The sequence below is a fragment of the Cyanistes caeruleus genome, chromosome 31 (assembly GCF_971803275.1).
Source record: "Cyanistes caeruleus chromosome 31, bCyaCae1.hap1.1, whole genome shotgun sequence".
In the NCBI taxonomy this organism is placed as follows: domain Eukaryota; kingdom Metazoa; phylum Chordata; class Aves; order Passeriformes; family Paridae; genus Cyanistes; species Cyanistes caeruleus.
Genome location: NC_141731.1, coordinates 2,292,762 through 2,315,442, shown reverse-complemented (window position 1 = coordinate 2,315,442; position 22,681 = coordinate 2,292,762). Strand labels below are relative to the sequence as shown.

The 22,681-nt window shown below is 47.1% G+C and overlaps 1 protein-coding gene across 2 annotated transcripts in view; it reads left to right on the top strand.

Annotated features, from left to right (window-relative positions):
* Positions 1-1,486: 1,486 nt before the first annotated feature.
* Positions 1,487-22,681, top strand: part of LOC147648689 (serine/threonine-protein kinase PAK 3-like) — a 356,261-nt gene continuing 335,066 nt past the window's right edge. The window contains exons 1-15 of one of the 2 annotated variants that reach the window (XM_086866520.1): positions 1,487-1,721; positions 3,386-3,423; positions 3,867-3,998; positions 5,481-5,615; positions 5,888-6,229; positions 6,676-6,765; positions 7,165-7,339; positions 8,819-8,882; positions 9,579-9,627; positions 10,006-10,118; positions 10,711-10,828; positions 11,252-11,351; positions 11,816-12,012; positions 13,362-13,499; positions 14,620-14,885. In XM_086866520.1, coding sequence (XP_086722646.1) covers positions 1,643-1,721; positions 3,386-3,423; positions 3,867-3,998; positions 5,481-5,615; positions 5,888-6,229; positions 6,676-6,765; positions 7,165-7,339; positions 8,819-8,882; positions 9,579-9,627; positions 10,006-10,118; positions 10,711-10,828; positions 11,252-11,351; positions 11,816-12,012; positions 13,362-13,499; positions 14,620-14,721 — 1,872 coding nt within the window. In that variant the 5' untranslated portion in view covers positions 1,487-1,642 and the 3' untranslated portion in view covers positions 14,722-14,885. Of the gene's footprint in view, positions 1,722-3,385; positions 3,424-3,866; positions 3,999-5,480; positions 5,616-5,887; positions 6,230-6,675; positions 6,766-7,164; positions 7,340-8,818; positions 8,883-9,578; positions 9,628-10,005; positions 10,119-10,710; positions 10,829-11,251; positions 11,352-11,815; positions 12,013-13,361; positions 13,500-14,619; positions 14,886-22,681 lie in introns of those variants that run through there. The other variant, XM_086866522.1, reaches the window with a different exon arrangement.

Sequence of the window (22,681 nt, the reverse complement as noted above, 5' to 3'; positions counted from 1 at the left end):
AATTTGGATGAAAGTTACCCATTTGATCCCTCTGGCTTCTTCCTCCCACCATCTCCTACATCTTCCCCCATTCTTCTGTGACTTTCTTCTTCTCTTTCCTTATGACCATTGCAGCCTCATCTCTGTGGCTCACAAATGTGCCCAGGGGGCTCCAGGGGTGAGGCACAGGCCCACATGCTTCTTTGAGATGCCCCAGCAGTGCTGCAGCAGGCTGATGGCTGTGCAGTTCCTTTGGCACAGGAACAGGCATTCTTGGGTTTAGACAGAAGCATCAGTGGCCAAAATCCCAATTTCCTTTGGTTTAGTCCCACCTCAGAGCTCAGTTGTGGGGCAGGATGTGGGTGCTTGGGGCACTGCAGCGCATGAACGATGCACGGTCCCCAGGGGTGGTATATCTGGAAACATTTATTACAAGTGTACATCACTTTTGTGCTGTTTTTCCTATTGGGTTAGAATAGTGTGAGCCTGGGTAGCCAATAGTATAAATGTTCAGATGGCTGCTAACGAATAATAGCCATGATCAATTCCCTATTAGCAACATCAGTTTATTTCTCTAGGACAAGCGCTTGTATAACAATTTCTTCTGCAAACTACTCTGCTTCTGCTACTTGTTACATTTTAGAAACTCTGTTCCATCCATCCTGCCTTGACTGAGGAGCAATCTTTGTTCTCTTAGGACAAGTTCTCTTTGTTTTCTCTCTCCACAGGGCAGTCTTGGAGTTACTCTTGGATCTCTTGAACAACAGGGTTTGGCCCATTGTCAGGCTGTAAATACTGAGGGGTGGGACCACTGCTGCTGTGAAGTCGATTTATTGCTGGAATGTATCAGAAAAGGTCTCAGACTGAAGGCATGAGATTTTGGAGGGGTAACAAGTGGGCCATAGCTCAAAGGTAGTCACGAGTTCCTTTGTTACACAGCAATATATCACATTTTGGCCCAATGGACAGCTGACATGGAGTTTATTATTACTTAATCACCTTTCACCTTTGCCAAGTTCTGCTGCACTGTGTCTGCTTTTCACCCAATACACTGCTAGCTCACCTACACACATGTGCTTCTTATGATAATATTTAGATTCATAGCTTACTCTATAAAATCACACAATTACAGTTGAAATCTCTCCACCATCTCACTCAATGCAGTTTCTTACTTATTTATGGCATATTCTTACTTGCAGCTATAGGAACATAAGCTTATGAATTCTCGACTCAACGTCTGTGAACCTTTAGCATTGCATGAACCCAAGCTCCTTCCAAGGCTGTCAATCAAACCCTTCAGTATCTGTGGAAGTTTCTGTCTTTCCATTTCCCACAGCCCAGCAAAGGATTTGTGACCCTTTGTGACAGAGGAGAACCTGCCAGGCAATTTTGTGTTTGCTGTAGGGAAGGTTGGGTTGCTCTGCATCAATTCCCAGAGCAGCGCAGAGCATTGGCTTTGTGATGTCAGGGCATGGATGCCACCTTGTCGTGGTGACATCCCAAGGTTGCCTTGGTGCACGGAAGGCCTCAGGGTCAGAGCAGCTCTTGGGCTTGCTCAGTGCAGGAGCATCCTCCTGCTTGAGGCGTTTGTCAGTGAGCAGCTGCACACTGACAGGAGCCTTGTTTTCCCTTGCGTTGGAGCAGAGTGTGCAAACTGGCAAAAATGATGGAGCAGCTCACTGTTGCCGTTTGCACCATTTATGGCATTGGCTATGCCAGCTATTACCTGACCAACCTGGCACGTAAGTAGAGGTTTTCCCTGGCTGGAACCTGAGCTGGCTTTTGTAGGTCTCCCTGCTCTTTTTAGTGACCAGGTTGCTATTGAAACACAAAGACCATGAGGATGCCCCTGGTTTGGTAAAGCTGCTGTCAACACCTTCAGCAAAACACGGGGTGTCTGTAGCCAGGGGGCTGCGGGCAGCATTTGCAGGGCTTCTGTTCCCTCCACGGGAGAGCCTGTGGCAGCAGAGTCTGTCATTTCCTCACTTTGCTGGCTCAGTGTCTTGGGGTGACTTTACTTTTAAGATAGCTCTGAGAGCTGGGGAAGTTGAAACTGCTGGAGGCTGATGGGAGTTTTTTCTCCTGACTAATTCCTGGCCATGGGGAGAATTGGCAGCGGTTTTAACTATTGAGAAGTGAGATCAACCTGTGAACACCACCTGAAGATGTGAGGCCGGGAATTTCTTGCTCTCTTTGGTTTCTGGCTTCTGACGAGGTCACAGGGCTCTGTCTCGGCCTCCTCCCCCCCTCCAGGCCGGACAAGGCTGCAGAGGGCGGGGTGGGGGGAGAAACGGAGCCGGCCGGCCTGACTTGGTTTGCAGTTTCTGCCACTGAACTGAAACCTGACACCATCAACATCTGCAGCTTTAGCAAGATTTTAACTCTTTTACTACCTGCATGAGACTTGCAGATTAATCCTTTTTCTCCAGAGAGAGAGAGAGAGAGAGGGAGTGATCAACCATCAACCCATCAAAGAGAGTGAAGAAACAAATTAAATTGAGAGGGGGAAGAGAAATAAGGAGATGCTTTAATAAGCTGAAATATTTTTCTGTTAAAGCTATGGGCATGGACAGTAGTGTTCTGAAAAAAACTCCTTTAATTCATGACAGAGTGTATTGGGAGGAATGGAGTGTTTCCAAGTGTGGATTTTGAGCAAATGATGAAGTAGTTGTGACACTGTGAGATGCTGGAACAGAGCGGGAGAAGTAAGAGTTGAAGATTTGTGGCTTTTAAGAAGCAAAAAGAAAACTTTTGTTTCCAGGAGGCCTCACAAAAATAGATAAAGAGAACTTTTGCCTTTGAATAACTCATTCATAAAAATGACATCCCTGGACTCATGACCCATAACACACCTCAGAGTGATGGGAAATGGGAGGAGACAACTGATGGCAGATTTCCTGACAGCTGGCATCAGAGAAATAGAAAGCTATGAAGAAAAATAGTTTTCTTGTGAAAAACTCCATAGATAGCAGAAGAAGACTTCTGTTTCTCTACAAAGACTGATGAAAAGACTCTAGCAGGAATTGGGACTGTTTTAAACACCAAAGTTTCAAAGTTTTTTGTCTCTATGTTGTCATGTAAAAAAGGGAATGGTTGGGTAGTGGGGGAGAAAAGGGTTGTTCTGGAAGTTTTATTCTGGTTTCTTATTCTTGTAGTTTTTGTAAATAAACTTTCTTTATTCCATTTAAGTTTTAAGCCTGTTTTGCTCTTGATCTAATCTATATCTCACAGCAAGAAATAAGTAAGTTTTCTAGTGATTTTTTAGTTGCTGCTTTAAACCACACCAGTCAAGCAGGACACCTTTGAAAATGCAGACTGGGAGATCTTCTCAGATGCTGCTCTAAATAGGCCACGGTTCTCTCCAGTTTTCTCAAAGAATTTGGTTCATTTTCCTTGCCCACTGCAGGTCATCTGAGCCGTGTGTTCAGAGGTGCCGATCCTGAGGTGAGTCAGAAAGGAACATTTGATGTTCCTGGTGTTTCAGAATTGTGCAGGGAACTGTGAGCTTGGCCTGTGGCAGTAGAGTGCAGAGGGCCAGCTGGGTGGGCTGAAAGAAGATCCATTTCCATGTTTACAGCAGCAATAGCAAAGGCATTGTTGGCTATTTCCTAATTTTCCATTGCAGAGCTTTAAAAGAACTCAAAGCTCAGATTTGCAGAGAGAACGTTGCTTGCTGATAGTAGCCAGGGTGAACTCTCTAATTCAGAACTATTTGCAGCCTGGCTGAATTAACCCATTTTAATTTACTTGGAGAGACTTAGAATCCCATTGCTATCAAAGCTGATGATTTGTGCTTGGTAGAGCTGGTTGTAGAAATCGAGCTGAAGAGAAATAAGGTTCTAAATGATAGGGAGCTGCCTGTCCCTAACTGCACCATCTGTCCACAGAGCCCAGAAGCAAGAGCAGACTCTGCTGTGGCTCCCTCTGCTCCTGGAGAAGAGGCCAAAGAGGAGCAAAATGAGCAAAAGGAGCACGAGCCTCCAGCTGTGGTCACAGCCCAGCCTGACCATGCCCAGACAGTAAGTGCCAGTGCTGGGTGCTGCTGTCTTTAGTGCAAGGCAGAGCTGCAAGTTTCTGAGCAGCCAGCACTTGCTGTTGCTGGCTGAGGATGCTGAGTGCTGGAGTCCTGCCAGCACCCAGCCATTCCCCCATCCCGTGGCAGCTGGAAATTGGGCTTTGAGCCGTCGTGCTGAGGCCCCAAAGCGCTGCTGCCTGCGGGTGAGCAGCTGGCTGCTTGGCACAGGGAAGCTCTGTCTCTTGGCTTCTGCCAAGCCATGGCCAAGGGCTCACTCGGCATTTCTGGGGCTCACAGGGCTTGCTTTGTTTGCTTTCCCTTTTTGGAAACCTCTGGATGACTTGGAGAAGTGTTCTGCAGTTTCCTTGAGCAATTCTTCACTTCTGCAGAGTCTTTTAGGCCACCTGTCTTTTGGCTTTTGATAAGCTGCAAGGAGATGATTGTGTTGTCCATGAAGCTGTGGCCGGCCATTCTTGTCCTGTGTGGCCAAAGAAACAAACTGTGTAGTTCTGAACCCTTCTTCTGAGGCAAAATCCACAAGTGGCAAGTTTCTCTTGATACGTTTTGTGGTGAAGTCTGCAGCTTTGGAAACTGCATTGGAGCCTAGTGTGGGGGCAAAGCTGCAAGTCCTTGAGTGCTGTCTTGTGTTGCTAAGAACCCCTTTAGAGATGGTTGTTTTTTCTCCTCAGAGCTGTTTTCCTCCTCCTGCCTCTTCTGTCCTGACACTCCCTGTTTAACCTATAAATTTCTGCCTGTCCTAGTGAGGTGGGACAATTCCATGGTTTAGGTGGTTTTTGGTGACTTTGGTCATACATGCATTACATGACCCATGGCTTCCTTCATTGGCATCCCTAGGGGTGTGTCAATTAATTTGTTGGTGGGGCCTTTTGAGGATCTCTGTCAGTGCCACTCAGAATTCTCAGCTGACAAAAGAGGGAGGAGAAACACCTTGGTCCTCTTCCATATCCTGAGGTGGCCATAGAGGCTCTCTGACCTGCAGCAGAGGATCCAATTGCACACATCCTTGTCTCCTGAATGAGCAGGATTTCTAACAAGAGTGTGGATGTCAGAAGGGCAGGAGTGGCAGGGCAGGCCTGAAAAGAACATGAACTCCAGCAGTGTCTCTCCCAAGGGCTGAGCTCACCCAGGAAGCCCCTGCAGAGCCAGGACGGAGGTGTGGGACAGGGCTGGCTGTCAGTCACTAGGGAGAGACAAGCAGGACACAGCAGAAGGGGAGGGAGGCCCTTGAGAAATGCCCCACATTTCCTGTCAGCTGCCCAAGAGTCTGTTGGAGATTCAGTGCCAGATGGGCCCTGATTGCACTGCCAGGGTCACTTTGGAATCTGTGCTTCCCCACGGGCAGAGAACAAGGCAGGAGAGCAGCAGCACAGAGCTTTGGGAACGTGGGAGCCCATCAGCCTTTGAGTCTTGGCCCACAAATGTTGGATGAGAAGTTGAAGCCCATCTTCTCTTGCTTTCTCTGCAGGTCCATCCAGAGAAAGAGCAGGAGCAGATTGTTTTATCAGGACGGCCGTGCCAGCCTGAGGGAGAGCTGTTCCCAGCCCAAGAGCAGGAAGAGCAGCTGGGGCAGCAGGTGGAAGAGCCACTGGAGAATGGCCAGGTAAGCCTGACTCAGCAGGGGACAGAGTGAAGGGCAGGAAGAGGGGCATAAAACGCAGCTCTTGGGACTGAGCAGGCCAGGAGTGCCAGAGGCCCTGAAAGCAAAGAGCCTCTGCAGAGATCAGCAGCGGGACAGGAGGTTACAGTGGAAGCAGAGGTTGGTAGGGAAGCAGAAAGAAGTGACTGAATGAGTGTGATTTTGAGGCTGAAACTGAGGAAGAAGCTGAGCCTGATGGCAGCTCCCAGGCACTTGCTCTCCATTTGTGTGTACAGAACATCGAGGCAGAGCCCCAGGCAGAGCTGCCCGAAGCTCCGAGGGCCATCATGGCAGTGAAGAGGAGGCACGAGGAAGACAGAAGCATCGAAGAGGAGATGGATCTCCCCTGGCAGAGAGGAAATCAACAGAACCAGGTGAGTGAAAGAGTGGCAGACACTCCACTCATGGAAATTCCTCTCTGTCGTTCTTCACAGGCCTCTGAGGAGGAGCTGCTGGCAGAGCTGCAGGAAGCTGAGGCTAGGATCAGGGCAAGGGAGAACAGGCTGGAGGAAGAAAGAAGAATCATCGAAGAGAAATTCCATCTCCTCGCTCAGCAGCAAGAGGCTCTAGAAAATCGAGTGAGTGAAAGAGCGATAGGCACAGCAGTCACTGCAGTCTGGTGCTTTCTGCCCTTCTTGCCTTTCCTCTGCAGAGCAGCAGGGGGCTGGGCTGATGCCTCTCAGTGCCATCCTGCTGTAGTGTCTATCCCAGCTGCTTGGAAGGACATTTCCTGCTGTGCTCAATCTCAGCTGCTGCCCTGGACAGTGGCACCAGTCATTTGCCCCTTTTGCCAGCACTCATCTCAAGGGATTCCTGCTGGCCTGCTCCTGCTCTCCTTGTTTCTTCAGGGCTTTTTGCAAGTGAACACAGTCCCCCAGACAGATTTGGAATACAAGCTGCAAGCTGTCTGTATCCCTTGGTGAATCTGCTGCTGTCCTGCTCTTTCCCTTTGCTCACAGTCAATGAGCCTTGGCACACAGGGACAAGCTGTGGTCTCTGACTGCTTTGTTCTCTTTGACTTGAGGTGGATGTGTTGATATCTCACCTGGCAGCCTGCGAAGGCTTCCAGCAAATGCCGGCTGATGAAGAGCCCCAAGGTCGGCGGCAGGCACAGGTACTGTCCCAAGCCCAAGTGCTGCAGGCTGAGCACCTTCTGAAGATGGTGCAGGAAAAGAGGACTGAGGGGGAGGAGCTCCAACATTAGAACAAGGAGCTGCAAATGTGTCTGCAGCCCTTGGAGGGGGAAAGGGATCCGTGGGAGGAAGTGCAATGGTCGTTGTTGCAGTCATCCTTCAGAAAATCCAGGAAAATGGAATATGAAACTGGCCATCAACTTGATTAAAACCAACCTTGGGTTTTGACCATTTGGTTCCAGAAGTGGGCATCCAAAAAATCCAGTTGATGAGCTTTGCATGTGGCTAACAGCAACTTCCTAAGGGCTTGCATTTGAAAAGGGAACTCGGGGTAATCTCTGCCAGCCAGCTTCCTGACACAAACTCCTTTCTTCTCGCAGATCTACACAGGCTCTTCCATTCAATCTGCTGCAGCAGCAGCAGCAGCAGCAGCATCTAAAGGAGCCTTTATTCCCCAAGCTGAGCAGTGGAGCCGGGGCAGTTTGTCCATTTCCAGCAGTGACACATCTGCTGCTCAGCTCCAGGAGAGCCTGGGAGACTTCGTGGAGCAACTGAGTACGTCTGGTGTATTTCTTGTCTGGGGGACAGTGTATTGTGTGCACGTGCCAGCAGAGCTGTAGCAAATGATCCTCCTCACTTTGGTGTCCCAGAGACATTTAGGACTCCCCACAGGAACTGCTGTGCTCTGAGGCAGCGAGAGAGCGCTCTGGCTGTTCCTGCTGCCTCTGAGGGCAGCTTGGACTGGCTCGGCTTTGCCTGGCATTCCCTTGCCACTAAAGGCAGCAGCAGGAATTGTTCTTGGATCAGCAGAAGGCTGTGGCCCAGCAAATGATCTATGCAAGTCCTGTGTGCTAGTGGCCAAACTGAACAGAGTATTTGATTCCTAAATTCTCCTTAGACTCCAGACTTCCCACCTGTCGTCAGCACCAAAAGACTTCAGAGATATTGATTGGATTTGGGGTTTTGTCTTTTTGTTGTGGTTCCGTTTTTAGTTTTCAGTTTTTATGCTTTTTGGTTTCAGATTTGGGTTTTTTTGGTAGAGTTTTTTTTTTCTCCATCCTGAAAGAGCTGTTCTGCCCCATGTGTCTTACTGGTGTCATTTTTAGGACTGTTTTTATTGCCTCTACTATATCTACAAGGTTTTTATGAGAATGCTGTATTTTTGTCAGTGAGGACTCCTTTGAAACTACATCAGGTGACAGCAGAAACAGAGAGCAAGAGATGTTTTCATTGGGCCCACAATGAAGAAACAGATACTTGTATAACAATCTGTCATTAATATCCCAGTTTTATTTTTCTAAAGATGTGTCCAAGAGACACATCGACGTGGTGTGATCAGATAAAACAGCACTGCAGGCATTTCTCAGGAGCGAGCCTGCAGCCCCTGTGCTGTGTATTCCTCAGATCCATGGCACTTTTTCATCCCTGATTCCCAGCCATTCCCATGACTCTTAGAATCCTACCTATTGGCCCAAGCCCTGCTCAGATCAGTCTCTGGGAAAACACATCAAGCCCTTTGTGATTCTGCAGCACAACCCATTTAATCTGCTTCTTGCCCATAACAGCAGCCAGTGCTGTGCTCTCAGAAAAGACCTGGTGGGGCTGAGGAAAGATCCCAGCTGATTTGGTGTCTACCTTCACCTGCTGGGACACAAAAGGGCCTTGATCTGCACCTGGGTGTGTCTGATCTCCAAGGCAATGCTGGTGTGTCCTGAACGGGGGCCACAGCTTGTCAGGGGCTCAGGCTGGCTGTGTCTTCTTGCCATTGCTTGTCAGTGCTCATGCTTGGCCTTTGCCAGCCTTGTGCTGTGCCCTGCTGTGCTCTCTGCGCTTCATTTCCTTCCAAGGACTGGACAAAATCAGTCTCTCTGCTGCCCATTTGTACTGCACAACTGCCTGTCTTGTTGCTGCTGTGCTTGCTGCCCAGCTGACCACAGAGGGTTCAGAGCCCCAGACAGCGGGGCTGCCTTTGGCATCTCCTGCAAGTTGGGATCTCTGCCTGAAAGTCAGCATCTTGCATTTTGTTTCCCTCAGGGAGAATGGTGAACAAGGAAAATCCCGTCACAAAATACATTGAACTGGAAAGTCTTGGCAGCGGGTGAGTCCAACCACAGTCCCTTCTACACAGCCACGGGCCAGGTGTTTCACTGGGGGAATATCCATCAAGTGGGAAGTCAGACAAGTTGTCCACATGTTTAGACAGCGGGCTTAGTCTGCCCCATCTCTCAGTACTGGCCAGAATTTGTCAAGTGTGCTCAGAAGGCATTGTCAAAGACATCTCCATGCTGCCAAGGTCTTGCCTGCAGCAAGGAACAGAACCTGGGAAATCTGCTTGTCTCTCAAGTGTGGGACAGCTCAGGATTCATTTTCTTCTCATTTTTGGATGTCTCCAAATCATCTGGCCACACTAATGAAAGGAGAAGAATCTTGCTTGCCTGAAAGCACAACCTACCCCCAATGAGAGCTGTCAGATAACAGTTCTCAGGAACATTTCTCTCCAAGAGTTTGCTAAAGGAAATACTCCATGCTCAGGATTAGAATTGCACAGTTTAGAAGCTGACACCCGAGATGAAGGAATAAGCTGCCTTTTGGAGCTGAGGCAGTAAAGCCCAAGGCTTCAGGAACAGGCCCAGTGCCCAGGCACTTGAGGGGAAAATGCATCATCTGCCTTCTGGCAGACCCCTCCTGCAACCTGCAGCTTTTAGGCATTTACAGCAGAGCTCTCCTGTCTGGACTGGCTTCCACTGCAAGATCTAAATGGCTTCTCCTTTCTTTGCTGCTGTTTTGTTTCTAGGGGTTTTGGAGAGGTTTCCAGAGCACTTGACATTGCAACAGGAGGAGAGGTAAATGTCAACAGCCCCTGCAGCCTCTGCTGCTCTCCAGGCCTTTCCCCACTGCTGACAGCTGTGGCTGGAGCTTTGAGTAGAGCTGTGCTGAAAAGGCACAAGAAGCACAGACTGGAGCCAGCCTGCAAATTGCACTTGGAACAGGCTTTGTGGACAAGGCAAATCGCCAGTGGCCACATGTCCTGTAACTGACCCCCAGGGGAGCAGAGAAATGGGCTGTTGGAATGTCACTCCCTAATTACTCTGGTGATGAGGTCTAATCACAAGGCACTTGGGCACAGCTTGGCTGTGCCATTCCAAAATCACTTGCTCCATGTGGGTTGTGGTCTCATGCTACCAATTTTCTCAAATTACTCCTTTTCAATGTCATTTGAGGTGGCCATAAAGAAAATAAATGTGCAAGGAGTGAGTAGGAAGATACTAACCATGAATGAAATCAGGATCATGGAGAGTAATAGGAGTCCCAGGATCGTGAATTACTTAGCCAGGTGAGTGGTCACGGTCCTATTCCTTGAATGTTTGTTTACATACTACAAGCATGAGAGCTTAAAAACCCACTTTGGTCACTGGCAGGAAATAGAGTTGTTAATGATTATTTCTCTACTTATCTCCAATGGATGGGAAGAGACTGCATTTTGTCTGCATAAATCCACCCTGGCAAATGCAGACTGAAAATGGTTCAAAACCCTGCATCAGCCCTATCTTAAGAATTCAATACCTTCTAAGTTCATTGCCTCCACAGTTCTTTGGTACTCAGTTTTTCAAGTTTCTTAAATGCTGATGAACCATCCAAGAGAGGATTGCCCTTGCATTGTTGCCCCTCTTTTCCATTGCTGTGCATGCCAGGAAGACTAGGTGCTTATTTCCAGAAATGCCACAAGTGACAGGTTTTTTATCTGGGCTCTTCCTAAACTGCCTTTCTCCTTGAGACAGCACAGACTGCAAACACTGCACAGCCTAGAGGCAATGTCTATGCCTTTACTTCTGCCCTTGTCTCCAAGGGACCCAGAAACAAGACTCAAGCAAAAAACCAACCTAGGCGTGCATGTTCACCTGCATGGCCTTGTTTCCTTTTTTCAGCTACCTTGTGCATGAGGAACTCTGGCTGGTGATGGAGTACATGGACGGAGGCACTCTGAGAGATCTCATTGACGAGATTCAAATGTCTGAAGGAGAGATTGCAGCTGTCAGTCGGGAGGTCAGGGATCCCATCTGTGCTTCCAAGGCCTTGAGCTGCATTGTCTGGGAAACAGGGGCTCAGAACGGGAGGGATTTCATGGGCCAAGCTTGGTTTCTGTGCTGCTGCTCGGCTATGGGCAAGCAAGAGCATCTCAAGGGAACTGTCTGCCAGTGCCCCTACACTCACTGGACTCACTTCCTGTCCTCTTATCCCCTGCTCTTGTATTCTAGCTCTGTCTCTTGCATTGGCATTTGCAGTTCTCCACTGAGAAAGGTGCTGCTCTGCTACTGTGGGAGCAGCAGGCTCTTGCTCTCAATGGCGCTGTGTTCTGCCATTCCTCCCCATTCCCCTGCAAAGGGAACCTTCCACAGCTGTTTCCTTGCTTGTGCGATGAACTCACAGCACTACTTTTTGCCCCCCTGGTTCTGCTTTCTCTCTCAGTGCCTGCAAGGACTGGATTTTCTTCACTCCAACCACGTGATCCATCGAGATGTCAAGAGCAACAACATCCTTCTCAGAACCGACGGCTCTGTCAAGCTGGGTCAGTGTATTCTTGCTCAGCTTCAGCCTTCCAGGAATGGGGGGTGTGGGGCTGCTTTCAGTGACTGCCAGCTCCCCAAAAATGCTGCTGCTGGCAGTGCAGGGGTCCCCCCTGCTGTGGGCTGAAGGCACAGTTGCAGGGTGCACACAGCTATGACAAGGAACCACAAGCAGCCAAGAGTGCTATTGCTCTGTGTGTGTCTGTGTGTGCTCCTTCCAGAGGGAGGGAGCTGCAATCTAAACCTTCAGGGGAACAAAAGGCACTGCTGGAGGAAGTGTAAAAAATGGGGGGATGTTTGAAATAGCCAATTCATATTTCCTTGGCTAAAGCCCCAAGGAAACAGAGCAGGGAGTGTTGTCCAGGAAATTCAACTGCACATTCTCAAACTTCCACTGGGGAATTCTCTGGCTTGGTTTCCTAATTGAGAGTATTAAAATTAAAAGAGTATTTTGCTTTCTCCTCAGCTGATTTTGGCCTTTCTGCTCAGCTCACCCCTGAGCAAAATCAGCGGTGCTCGGTGACCGGGACTCCTTGGTGGATGGCACCTGAAGTGGTGAAGCGTCAACCATATGGCCCCAAAGTGGACGTGTGGTCTTTTGGAATTGTGGCAATTGAAATGGCCGAACAAAAAACTCCTTATGACAGTTTCACTGCTCGATCGGTAAGGAGCAAATACTCTCTGATCCCGCTGTCTTTCTCACCTGTCCCGGGTTCTCTGCTCACTGCACAAAATCCCATGGCCATCTGCTGGAAGTACTTCCACCAAGGCCCCTTCTACAAATGTCCCTGCAGCACATCAGCATCTGCTGGAGCTTTGGTTGCAGCACTGGGGGAACTCAAGCCTTACCTCGCCCAAACCATCTCCATTCTCAGGCAGCATTTTGCTTTGCCTTAGAAGTCGTTCCAGCTCTTTTGGCTGTGTAGATGGCCCCAGGAATAGGAAACAAGCATCTCAGAGCTGCTGTTATCTTTCCAGAAATGAAGCAAAGAAACTCAAAGCAAACCAAGTTTCTAAAACAGTGCTTTTGAGAGAAGAAGTGCAGCCCCATTCTTCTCACAGGGAAACTTGCCTGAAACCTGGAGATGAGGCTGTAAAGCCAGAGTCTCTTCTGCTTCTTGTGCAGTGCTGCTGAGACACTCAGTGACCACCTTCTTTCCTAAACCAAGCCACTTTCTCCATATCACCAAGCTGGAGCCTGGTGACGGGGAGAGCCTGCCAAAACCTCCTGTTTGTTTCCTGGCACTTTCTGGGATGGGCACAGCGTTAATGCATTGACTTGAGAATCCAACCAGCACAGGCTTACCACAGGGATGACACTTCTGATTTCACCATGAATATTTTCCTTTTGCCACATAAAGGAACCTGAAATTTTCAGAGTGCTGAGAGACAGAGCTGCAGGCGGCTCCTGTGTGCCCAAACAGGCATTTTCAACCCAATACATTTGTGGAGGCATCTTAATGTGTCTGTGTTGAAAATGAGATTCCAAAGGTTTGTTTCCTTCCCTGAGGAACACCTGCTGCATTTCCTTTCTTTTCTTCCAATTACCATCATTTTCAAGGACAGGACAAAAAGCCGGATGAGTTTTGTTTTATGGCAGCTGTGCTTAAGGGACCAACAAGCACTGCAGAGATTCTTTTCTTATAAGAATCCTTAGAATAGTACAGTTAGTTAGAATAGCAAAATCCCTCTTCCAAAAAGGCTGCCAAGCTGCTGGGAATCCTTTGAGAAGGAAACATGTATTTGCTGATGTAGTTGCCACTAACTAGAGCAGGCAATGAAATCAGCTGCCAAGGCAAGATCTGCTGGATGTTGGCAAAGCTGTGGCTTTGGGGCTTGGGTTTTTTCATGATACAGGAAAGTCATCATCCAAATGCTACAGGAAAGTCATGTCTGCCTCTCTGCCAGGGCAAAAACTGCCACTGCAGAGTGGAGCTTAAACAATGGGCTCTGAGAGAGCAGTTCCAGATGGGAAAGAAGCAGGTGGAGCCTTGTGTTTCCTTTTTCCCCAGGCTAAATTCCACATAGCCACAGAAGGGAGCCCACAGCTGCGGCAGCCCGAGCAATTCTCGCCTTTGCTGCGTGACTTCCTGAGCTGCTGCCTGCAGAAAGGCGAGGCGCAGCGCTGGTCTGCCAAGGAGCTGCTGCAGGTAAAATGCCAAAAGGGCTGCAGGTGAAACAGTGTCCCATGGATGGGCTCCTCCTCCACTGAAATCCAAGGCATCAGATGAGCACCCATCCTCCTCCCTTCCAACCTTGGTGCTGTTCAGCTGACAGTGGGGAGCAATCCTAGACTGGGCTGGGCTGGCAGGGAGTGCTGGGTTTTAGCGCTGGCTAAAATCACCAGGGCACTTACTCATTTCTTGCTGGGAGCTATGGATCAGGAGAAGGGCAAAACAGGCTTCAAACTTCAAAGGAATAACAAATTTTATTATCAGGCCCACAAGAATAAGAAAGGTCTCATCTGTGCAGTGAAAGGGTTCAATCTCACCCAGGTCATGGCAGTCACGGTGTTGGATTTCAGGCTGTGCTGGGCCCCTCTCTCTGCCCGGGAGCCGCTGGGAGGGGAGGCTCGGCCTGGAGCCGTCGCTGCACGCCGGGGAGAGGGATTAGTGTGGGCAAGATGTCAGCAGCCGTGGCCTGGCCTGGCCTGGGGCCGGGGTCCCGCAGCCTCCATCCCCCGCCCGGGAGCCGCTGGGCTCTGGCCCGGCCTCCCCCAGGAGCACAGGCCGTGGGCGAGCAGGGCCGGCCTCACCAGAGCTCCGTTACCTTCGGGCTCCGGAAGCAAAGAGGGCCAGTGCCCGGGCTGGTGGTTTTCAAAATGTGCATCATCACAGAGGCGCATCTCATTTCTAAATGGTGCAAAATGTTGTCAGTTCTCAGAACTAGCCAGCCATTGGCCTGTCTCAGGCACAGGGGAAGCTCCCAGCAGCTTCTCTCAAAGAAATCACTTTCGTGCGGGGTTTCTTACTTCTTTCCCTAAATGTCAATTCATCTCAAACTAACACACAGGGACATGGAAAGGTCATCTAGTCTGTGTCCTGCAATGAGCAGGGACATCTTTCAAGAGATCAGGATACTCACACCTCAGATATTTCCAGGGGTGGGCCTCCTACCAGCTCTTGGGTCACATCACCTGTGCCACTCTTGCCCCATGCTCCTGACCTACTCTCACTCAATCCCCATTTAATTTCAAAAGTATTCCCCTGCCTTTGAAGCTCTTAGCTTGGAAAATCATGCTTTCTTGTTGTTTTCTTTTCCTTTCTGCAGCATCAATTTATAACATCGGCCATGCCTGGGTCCAGCCTGGCACCTCTCATCGTTGCAGTGAAGAAGTGGAAGGAGGAGGCAGGAATGCAACAATTAATTTAGAACTGTCTTCTCCATGACCAACTTAGAGTAGGATTATAGAGTAGGATTGCAGAGTAGGATTGTAGAGTAGGATTATAGAGTAGGATTGTAGTGCAGGATGGTAGTGTAGGTTTGTAGTGTAGGATTGTAGAGTAGGATTTTAAATAAAATTTCTAAAATCTCAACTCCTTTGGAACATTTCTCTCCTTCTGACCCTGTGAGAAAGCTCAACATTTCCTCCTGAATTGTCAGTTTTTTCTTACAGGTGGAAAGTGACATTGATGGCTTCTTTGGTACAGTTTGTAAGGGGGGAAGGCTCCTCTTCATTCATCCTCTCCAGACCACACTGCCTTTGGAATATGGCCAACTGGACAAGTTTTGCCCAGCTCTGGCATTTCTATTTGAGGCAGAAACAGCAATGGCATTTGCAGGAAAAACCAAAGGAGGAGCGGTGCAACGCAAACATCCTGTGCAGATGCAGGCTGTGCAGATGTGACTCGAGAACATTTGGGTTCCTGCCACTTGGATTTGTATCCCTAAGAGAAATCTCTTTGGCTGGAGGAGAGTCTGGCTGAAGAGAGAAAGCACAAAGAGCAGTGAGGGTGCTGTGCAAGGTCTCATGTGGTGCAGAGCTGTCAGCGACTGTGAGGTGAGAGCGGGCCCAGCCTTGGCCAGGCTGGAGCCCCAGCAGAGCCCTGGCAGAGCCCGGAGAAGCCTGAGCCTCGGCAGAGGCAGGCTGGAAGGAGGCCCTTGGAGCTGCAAGAGGCAGCAGCCTGGCCCTGGCTGCCTCTTGCTGGCCCCAGGCAAATCCTCCGCTCTCAGAGCCAAGCTGGCAGCTGGCTGCTCCTGAGGGGAAGCGGCGCCGTGCTGGGCACAGCACACACTGGTGCCATGGGCTGTCTGGAGTCTGCACAGGAGAAGAGAAAGGCAAAGAGCAGCCCAGGGCTGCTGCCCTGCCTGACCATTGCTGCTCTTCTGCCGCCTGCCCTGGAACTCCTGGCAATGGTCAGCAGTGTGTGCAGCACTCTGGGCACAGGGGGAGGGAGCCGGGCTGCTCCGCAGGCTCCAGCACAGGGCAGTGTCCTTCAGGCACGGCATTTCTGCCAGGGGAACTGAGGCCAGCGTGAGGCAGTGACAGAAAGTCAGGGCACATCTGCACGAGCCACTGCCTCACACAGCTCTGGGACCAAGCGCCTGCAATCCTGGAGCTCTGCACTGAGCCACAGCAAAGGTGTGAAATGCAGAGGGTTTTGCAGAAATATTCAGGGGCACCAGGCCAGCCTGCTTGGTGCTCTCTGGGGCACAGCAAGCACTGTGCAATGCAGCTCGGAGCTGCTGGCAGAGAGGGACTATGGGCATGTGAAAAATGAAGTTCACTCCTGTAAAATTTTAAAAATGTTTAATAAAGACAATAAGAGACATAAAGTAAAGCAAAGAGATACGGCCGGGTGCCTTGGCGCGCTGCCAAGAGCACACCTGGTATCTCAGGAGTGTCCTTTTTATCCCATCCTTGCTGCGAGAGGTTAATGCATATTCAAGCATGTCCCCTCCCTGATTCCACCTTCTTGGATCATATTTTTTTTCAATTTTATTTTCTGTTGGTCAGCATAATTTTTGCTGGTCTAGCTGGTCAGCATTATTTCGGAGTTTTTGGTTTCCTTTCTGCTGCAGATGGTCACTTGTTGATAAGAGTCCAGGCCCCTTATACTTCCTCAGAGAGCAGATGGGCTTCATATCTTTCCCCCTTGCCAACGTCCTGGTACCGGCTTTTTGGTAACAGTTTGCTCTCCATTTCCTGCTGCTGATAACAGCCTGTTTTCCACAGCTTGATCCTCCCATTGTCTTGCCTGCTGGAGTTATCTTGCCTTCTCCAGATGAGACATATCCTTACCATTCAGAATTCCTATCTAAGCCTATAACTTGCTAAGAGAGAAAAGAATATAGTGAAAGCATATAATATATTTATCAGAATAATTGTGAAAAGCCAATATTTACAACATGAATTCACAACAAGCCCTCCTTTTATTTTTTTTATAAATCATTTGGCTTGAGCAATAATTCTTGTTTTCTAGCTTCTAGCACTCGTTCATTTTTCTTACAAATCAGTTTAGCTTCTTCCCATGGATCTTTCACATTATTTTGTTTTCTTAATACCATGATTTTTTGTGCCGTTCCAGATGTGGCCAATTTTGGTTCTGTAGGCATTGCTACTATTTGCATGCCCTGCACCACTTTGGTGATTAGTTGGATGAAACAGGGGATTAGACAAGGAAGGAATATTAAACCAGCTGTAGCGCATAGGAGGAAGAAACCTAGCTTCTTCCACCATTCTGTCCCCAGCAGGTTATCCCACCAATTAGTGGTCATCATTGACTCCCATTTTTGGACTGGCACATGGGCTATTTTTCTAATGTTCTTGGCGATATCTAGAACGGCATTTCCATTGTCATCAATTTGCAAACAACAATCTGATGTATTAAATTTCCCGCAAACACCCCCTTCTTCAGCCAATAGATAGTCCAAAGCCAGTCTATTCTGATATATTGCAGCTCTGGCTTGGCGTTGCTGACTGACTATTAATTCCATAGCCCCAGCTGTTTCATTGGTTATGATTTCTACCACAGCTTGGAGTCTTATAATGCGATTTAGCATGTAAATTGGGGTTCGATATCCCCAGCTTCCATCTTGTGCCCAAGTAGCTGGTCCATATGTTTCTAGTATGCGTTCAGGGGGCCATTCCTCATCTCCCCATTTTTGAGGTCCTCCAAACAATTCCCTTTTATTTCTTTTTAGGTCCTCATAAACCGGCACTCCCAATTGATCTCCATCTGGTCCTGGCAAAAGGAAGAATCCTGGTTGAATGATTCCCAGAGTACAACTCCCTTTCCATTGTGAAGGGAGCTTTGGGTATGCCCTTTTCCCACATATCCAAAATAAGCCATCTGGTGCCTTCCAATAGTCATTTTTCTGTTGATTTATATTTTCCCAAAATTTAGATATTTCTGGGATTCCAGAGTAAGGATTTTTCCCTTTACCATTACATCTGAAGAGTGTGGTTCGATTATCATAAACACAATTCTTTTCTTTTACTTTTCCTTGAGTCCAATACAGAGTTGGTTCCTCTGGGATCCACCATGTAGAAGTTCCATTGCTAACCTTATACCTTTTACAGGGAGTTTTCCCTATTTCTTTAATAAATTCCTTACCAGTTCGCCACAAACATTCCTCCCCTATCACTGTTGAACTTAGAATCCATCCTTCTGGTCGAGTCCCCCCTCTTATATTGGTCCGGTTCCACTTAAGGAGTTCCACCGGGCCTATGCTACTGCCTTTCCATGGCCATTCCTCCGTCATTAAAGCTCCTCCACAGACCCAACAGTTCGTTATGTTAAGTTCTTTACTTATCCTTTCCCCTAAATCCACAAACAGGTTTTTTCCTAGTCTTGAGATATCTATTTCTCCTTTTAATTGCTGTTTGAGCCTTGCATACAAGTCCTGACGTGAAGTTAAGTTAGGTTTAGGTTGCTGTGTTGGTTTTATGTTTTTTTCTTATCACTTGTTCTTTTATCAAATCTTGGGTCTTTCCCTTGACCGCTCCCGTGGAACAAATCCATTTTTCCCCTTTTGGGCAAGTGCTTCCCAATCTAGTACCACTGACTCCTAAGTTTTCTGTGATCCAATATTTTTCTTCTTTATGTATACAGGTACTTAACTTGGATGGGTTATAGCAGTGACTATTGATATTGGTGTGGGTAATAAGAAAGAAACCCCGTCTTTCCATGTACAGTTTTCGATAGCATTTGTAATATGGCTTTGCTGGTGTCCCAAAAGGGAGAAGGATAAGTGACAGAAGAAGGAATAATAGGGGTCCAGTATGGCTTACACCCCCACCCATGCTGCCTATGAGGTTGCAGCTCACAGCAGGTGTTTTATATTCTTCTTGGTGGCGAGTTATAGAGGCCAATCTGGTCTTGCCCCCTATTTCCTTGTCACTTCCTCTTTTGTAATTTCCAAGCAAATCTCTTTTGACACCTTTTAACAGTAGTATTCCACTGTTCCTCAGGTATTTCCCACTCAACAGGCACCAGTAATTCCCATCCACAGAGCAGAGTTATTATTTCAGTTGCCTGCAATTCCGTTTGGACAGAGGATCGATTTTGTGCTCGACACTCCCTACAACAAGAACGCCGATTGTGTGAGCTGCAATACCAATTTTTCCCACAAATTAAACACTTATATTTAACCCAGCTAGCATGTCCCGTATTGGGATGATTTAGACAAGGTATATGGTGTGGCACTGATGGAAGTTGTAATTCTCCCCCTTCTTTATACAGATCAAAGGCCAAAGCAAAAATATGAGGATTTCCTGACCGAAACAGCCCCAGTCCTCCTGTTTGGAGTGGGAGTATTCCTCCCCAAGGTGGATATCGAAGGTGTCTCAGAACTTGTCCAGGCAGGACTTGAAACCACTGATACAGGCTTGGTCTCACTTCCCAATTAGACGTGATTCTTTGCTCATCCCTTAGATCCTGTGGATTGTCCCAGTTCATTACCACCCAGCCCCCGCTTTAGAGTCAATTTGGTATCACCCAGTTCAGAAGTTACAGTCCATTCCTCAGGTTTCTTCACAGGTCCCTTGGTTCTACTGGTGTGGATCCACCCTCGTTCCCTGGTCCGGATTGCAGCCTCCGTTGTCAGCAGTACCTGGAAAGGACCTTCCCATTGAGGAGTTAAAGATTGTTCCTTCCATGTCTTTACCAGTACCCATTCTCCTGGATGAATATTATGAATTTTGAACTCCAAAGGGGTGGTTTGAGGGATCATTCCTTTTAGCCTTAAGTTTTCAAGTGTTTTAGCAATTGTGGTGACATATTTTCTGACACTTACTTCTCCTACTTCATAAGTGGCAGTTTCATGTCGGGTGGTAAGGAAGGGTAGTCCAAACATCATTTCATAGGGTGACACTCCCAGGTCTGACCTGGGTTGTGTTCGAACCCTTAATAGAGCCAGGGGTAAACATTTTACCCAGGACATCTGGGTTTCAATCATTAATTTTGTTAAGGTCTTCTTTAAAGTTTGATTCATTCTTTCCACCCGGCCTGAACTTTGTGGGTGCCAGGGGGTATGCAATTCCCATTTTATTCCCAAGGTTTGGGTTATTTGCTGTAAGACTTTAGATGTAAAATGTGTTCCTCTATCTGAGTCTATTTTATTAATCATTCCATACCTGGGAATAATCTGTTCCAAAAGAGTTTTACACACCACATATGCTGTGGCCCTGGCAGCGGGAATAGCTTCCACCCAGTGAGTTAAGTGGTCTACTATTACCAATAGGAACTTCCATTTTTGGACTTGGGGAAGTTCAGTAAAATCCACTTGAATACTTTGGAATGGCCGTAAGGCTAATTCACGGCCACCCAATGGTGTTTTTCTCATTATTTTTCTATTTACCTTTTGGCAAGTTATGCAGTTTTCAGTTATTTGTTTTGCTACCCCAAAAATTCCAATACATCCAAAATCCCATAGAAAGTGATCACACAAAGCCTGAGTACCCCAATGAGTTTTCTGATGCATATCTTCTAATATTTTCCTGGTGAGTGGTTTATTAAGTAACTGTCTCCCATCAGGGAGTTTCCACTTTCCAGACTGATCCCGTTCTCCCCCTATCTTGAGTAATTCTTTTTTTTCTTTCTCATTAAATTTAGGGATTTCCAATTCTTCCCTGTCTGGGGTTAAAATTAACATTACTCGTTTGTCCCCATTTTCTGCCGCCTCTTTAGCCTCCTGATCCGCCAAGTTATTCCCTCTTATTTCAGGTGTCATTCCCTTTTGGTGTCCTTTGATATGTACTACAGCTATCTCCTCAGGCAGTTTTAACGCTTCTAAAACTTCTAAAATAAGTCCCTCATGTACTAGTCCTTTCCCTTTTGAGTTTAGTAACCCCCTTTCTTCCCAAATTTTCCCAAAGGTATGAATTACTCCAAAGGCATACTTTGAATCAGTATAGATTGTCCCCTTTTTATGTGCTAAATGCTCCAGTGCTCTTTTTAAAGCATATAATTCACAAGATTGAGCAGACCAGTTTGAAGGTACACTTCCTTTTTCGATGGTCTGCATATTTTCCCCATCAACTATAGCATATCCCGACATTCTTTTTCCTTGCAAGCATCTGGATGAACCATCAACATATATTTTTTTTCCCTCCAAAAGGGCTTGTTCTGCTAAATCTTCCCGAACTTTAGTTTGGCATTGTATAATTTCCAGGCAATTATGTACCAAATCATCTTTTGGTTCCCCATACAGGAATTGGGCCGGATTGAGACTCCTGCTTGTTTCTATTGTCAAATCATTATTGTCAATTAAGATTGCTTCATATTTTAACATCCTGGAGTCTGTTAACCCTTTCTCAGCTTTTTGATTTAGCACATTTCGAACAGCATGAGGAGTGCATACAATTAATTTACTTCCAAAGGTGAGCTTACGGCTTTCTTCCACCAAAATAGCAGTAGCTGCTATTGCCTGAATACATACTGGCCAGCCATGGCTCACTGGATCCAATAATTTGGATAGAAAGGCTATTGGTTTCTTCACCCCCCCCCCCATTCTTGAACTAAAACCCTGTGAGCTACTCCGTTTTCCACATTAACATATAAATGAAAGGGTTTTTCTAAGGAGGGTAGGCTTAGGGCTGGTACTGAGGCTAGTTTCAATTTCAATTGTTCTAATTTATCATCATCATCATCTTTAGTCCATATTATATTGTCCCCTCCTGTCAATTTCTCATACAAAAATTTTACTGCTTGTGTGTATCCTTCAATCCACAATCTACAGTATCCCAGTAGTCCTAGCAGTTTCCTAACCTCTTTCTTTGAAGAGGGAGGAGGAAGGGATAGGATCCCTGCAATTCTTTCAGGATTTAATTTCCTGCTACCTTTGCTTATCAGGTGACCAAGATATTTTACCTCCGATTCCACAAACTGTAACTTTCCTTTTGATACTCTGAGTCCCTTTTCCCCAAGAAAATTCAGAAGTTTTATAGTAGCTTCTCTAACTTCAGCTTCTATTTCTCCTGATATTAGGAGATCATCCACATATTGGATGATTTGTATTCCTACAGGAGTGGGGAAAGTTTGTAGTATCTCTTCTAAGGCTTGCCCGAATAGATTTGGGGACTCTGTGAATCCTTGTGATAATTTTGTCCATCTTAATTGTTGCTTTCTCCCGGTATTTGGATCTTCCCATTCAAAGGCAAAAATATCTCGGCTTTCTTCTGCCAGTGGGCAGGCCCAGAAAGCATCTTTAAGATCCACCACACTGAACCACTGATGTTGAGGTGGGACTTTACTTAAAAGAGTATAAGGATTAGGAACCACAGGGTAACTGGCTCGTGTTCTTTTATTAACCTCCCTTAAATCTTGCACTAATCTGTAATTTCCATCAGGTTTCTTTACTGGGAGTATAGGGGTGTTATGAGAAGATTTGCAAGGTTCCAATGTCCCATCCTTTATCAATTCTTCTATGACTGGCTTTAAGCCTTCTCTCCCCTCCAAAGAAATAGGATACTGACGTACACGTATGGGACATTCTTCCCTTTCAATAGTGACCCTTATGGGGTCAATATTCAATCCACCCCTATTTCCTTTTCCAGCCCAAACCTCTTTGTTAATTTGTTCTTCATCTTCCTGGCCAAGTTTTAACACTTTGGCTGTCATTTTCCCTTCTTCTGGGATAACCCCAATTCCTAATTGTATCTGTAAATCCCTTCCCAATAAGTTGCTGCCAGCCCCAGGAACTAGTAAAACATCTCCTATTCCTATTTTTGTTTCTCCTTCTATGACCACATTTTTAATGACAGGAACTTTAAACCCTTCCCCTTTTGCCCCTGTTACTTTTACAGTATCATTACTTATATCACATCCCTTTGGAATATTAACAACATAAGTCCTTTCTGCCCCAGTATCAACTATAAATTCTAATTTCT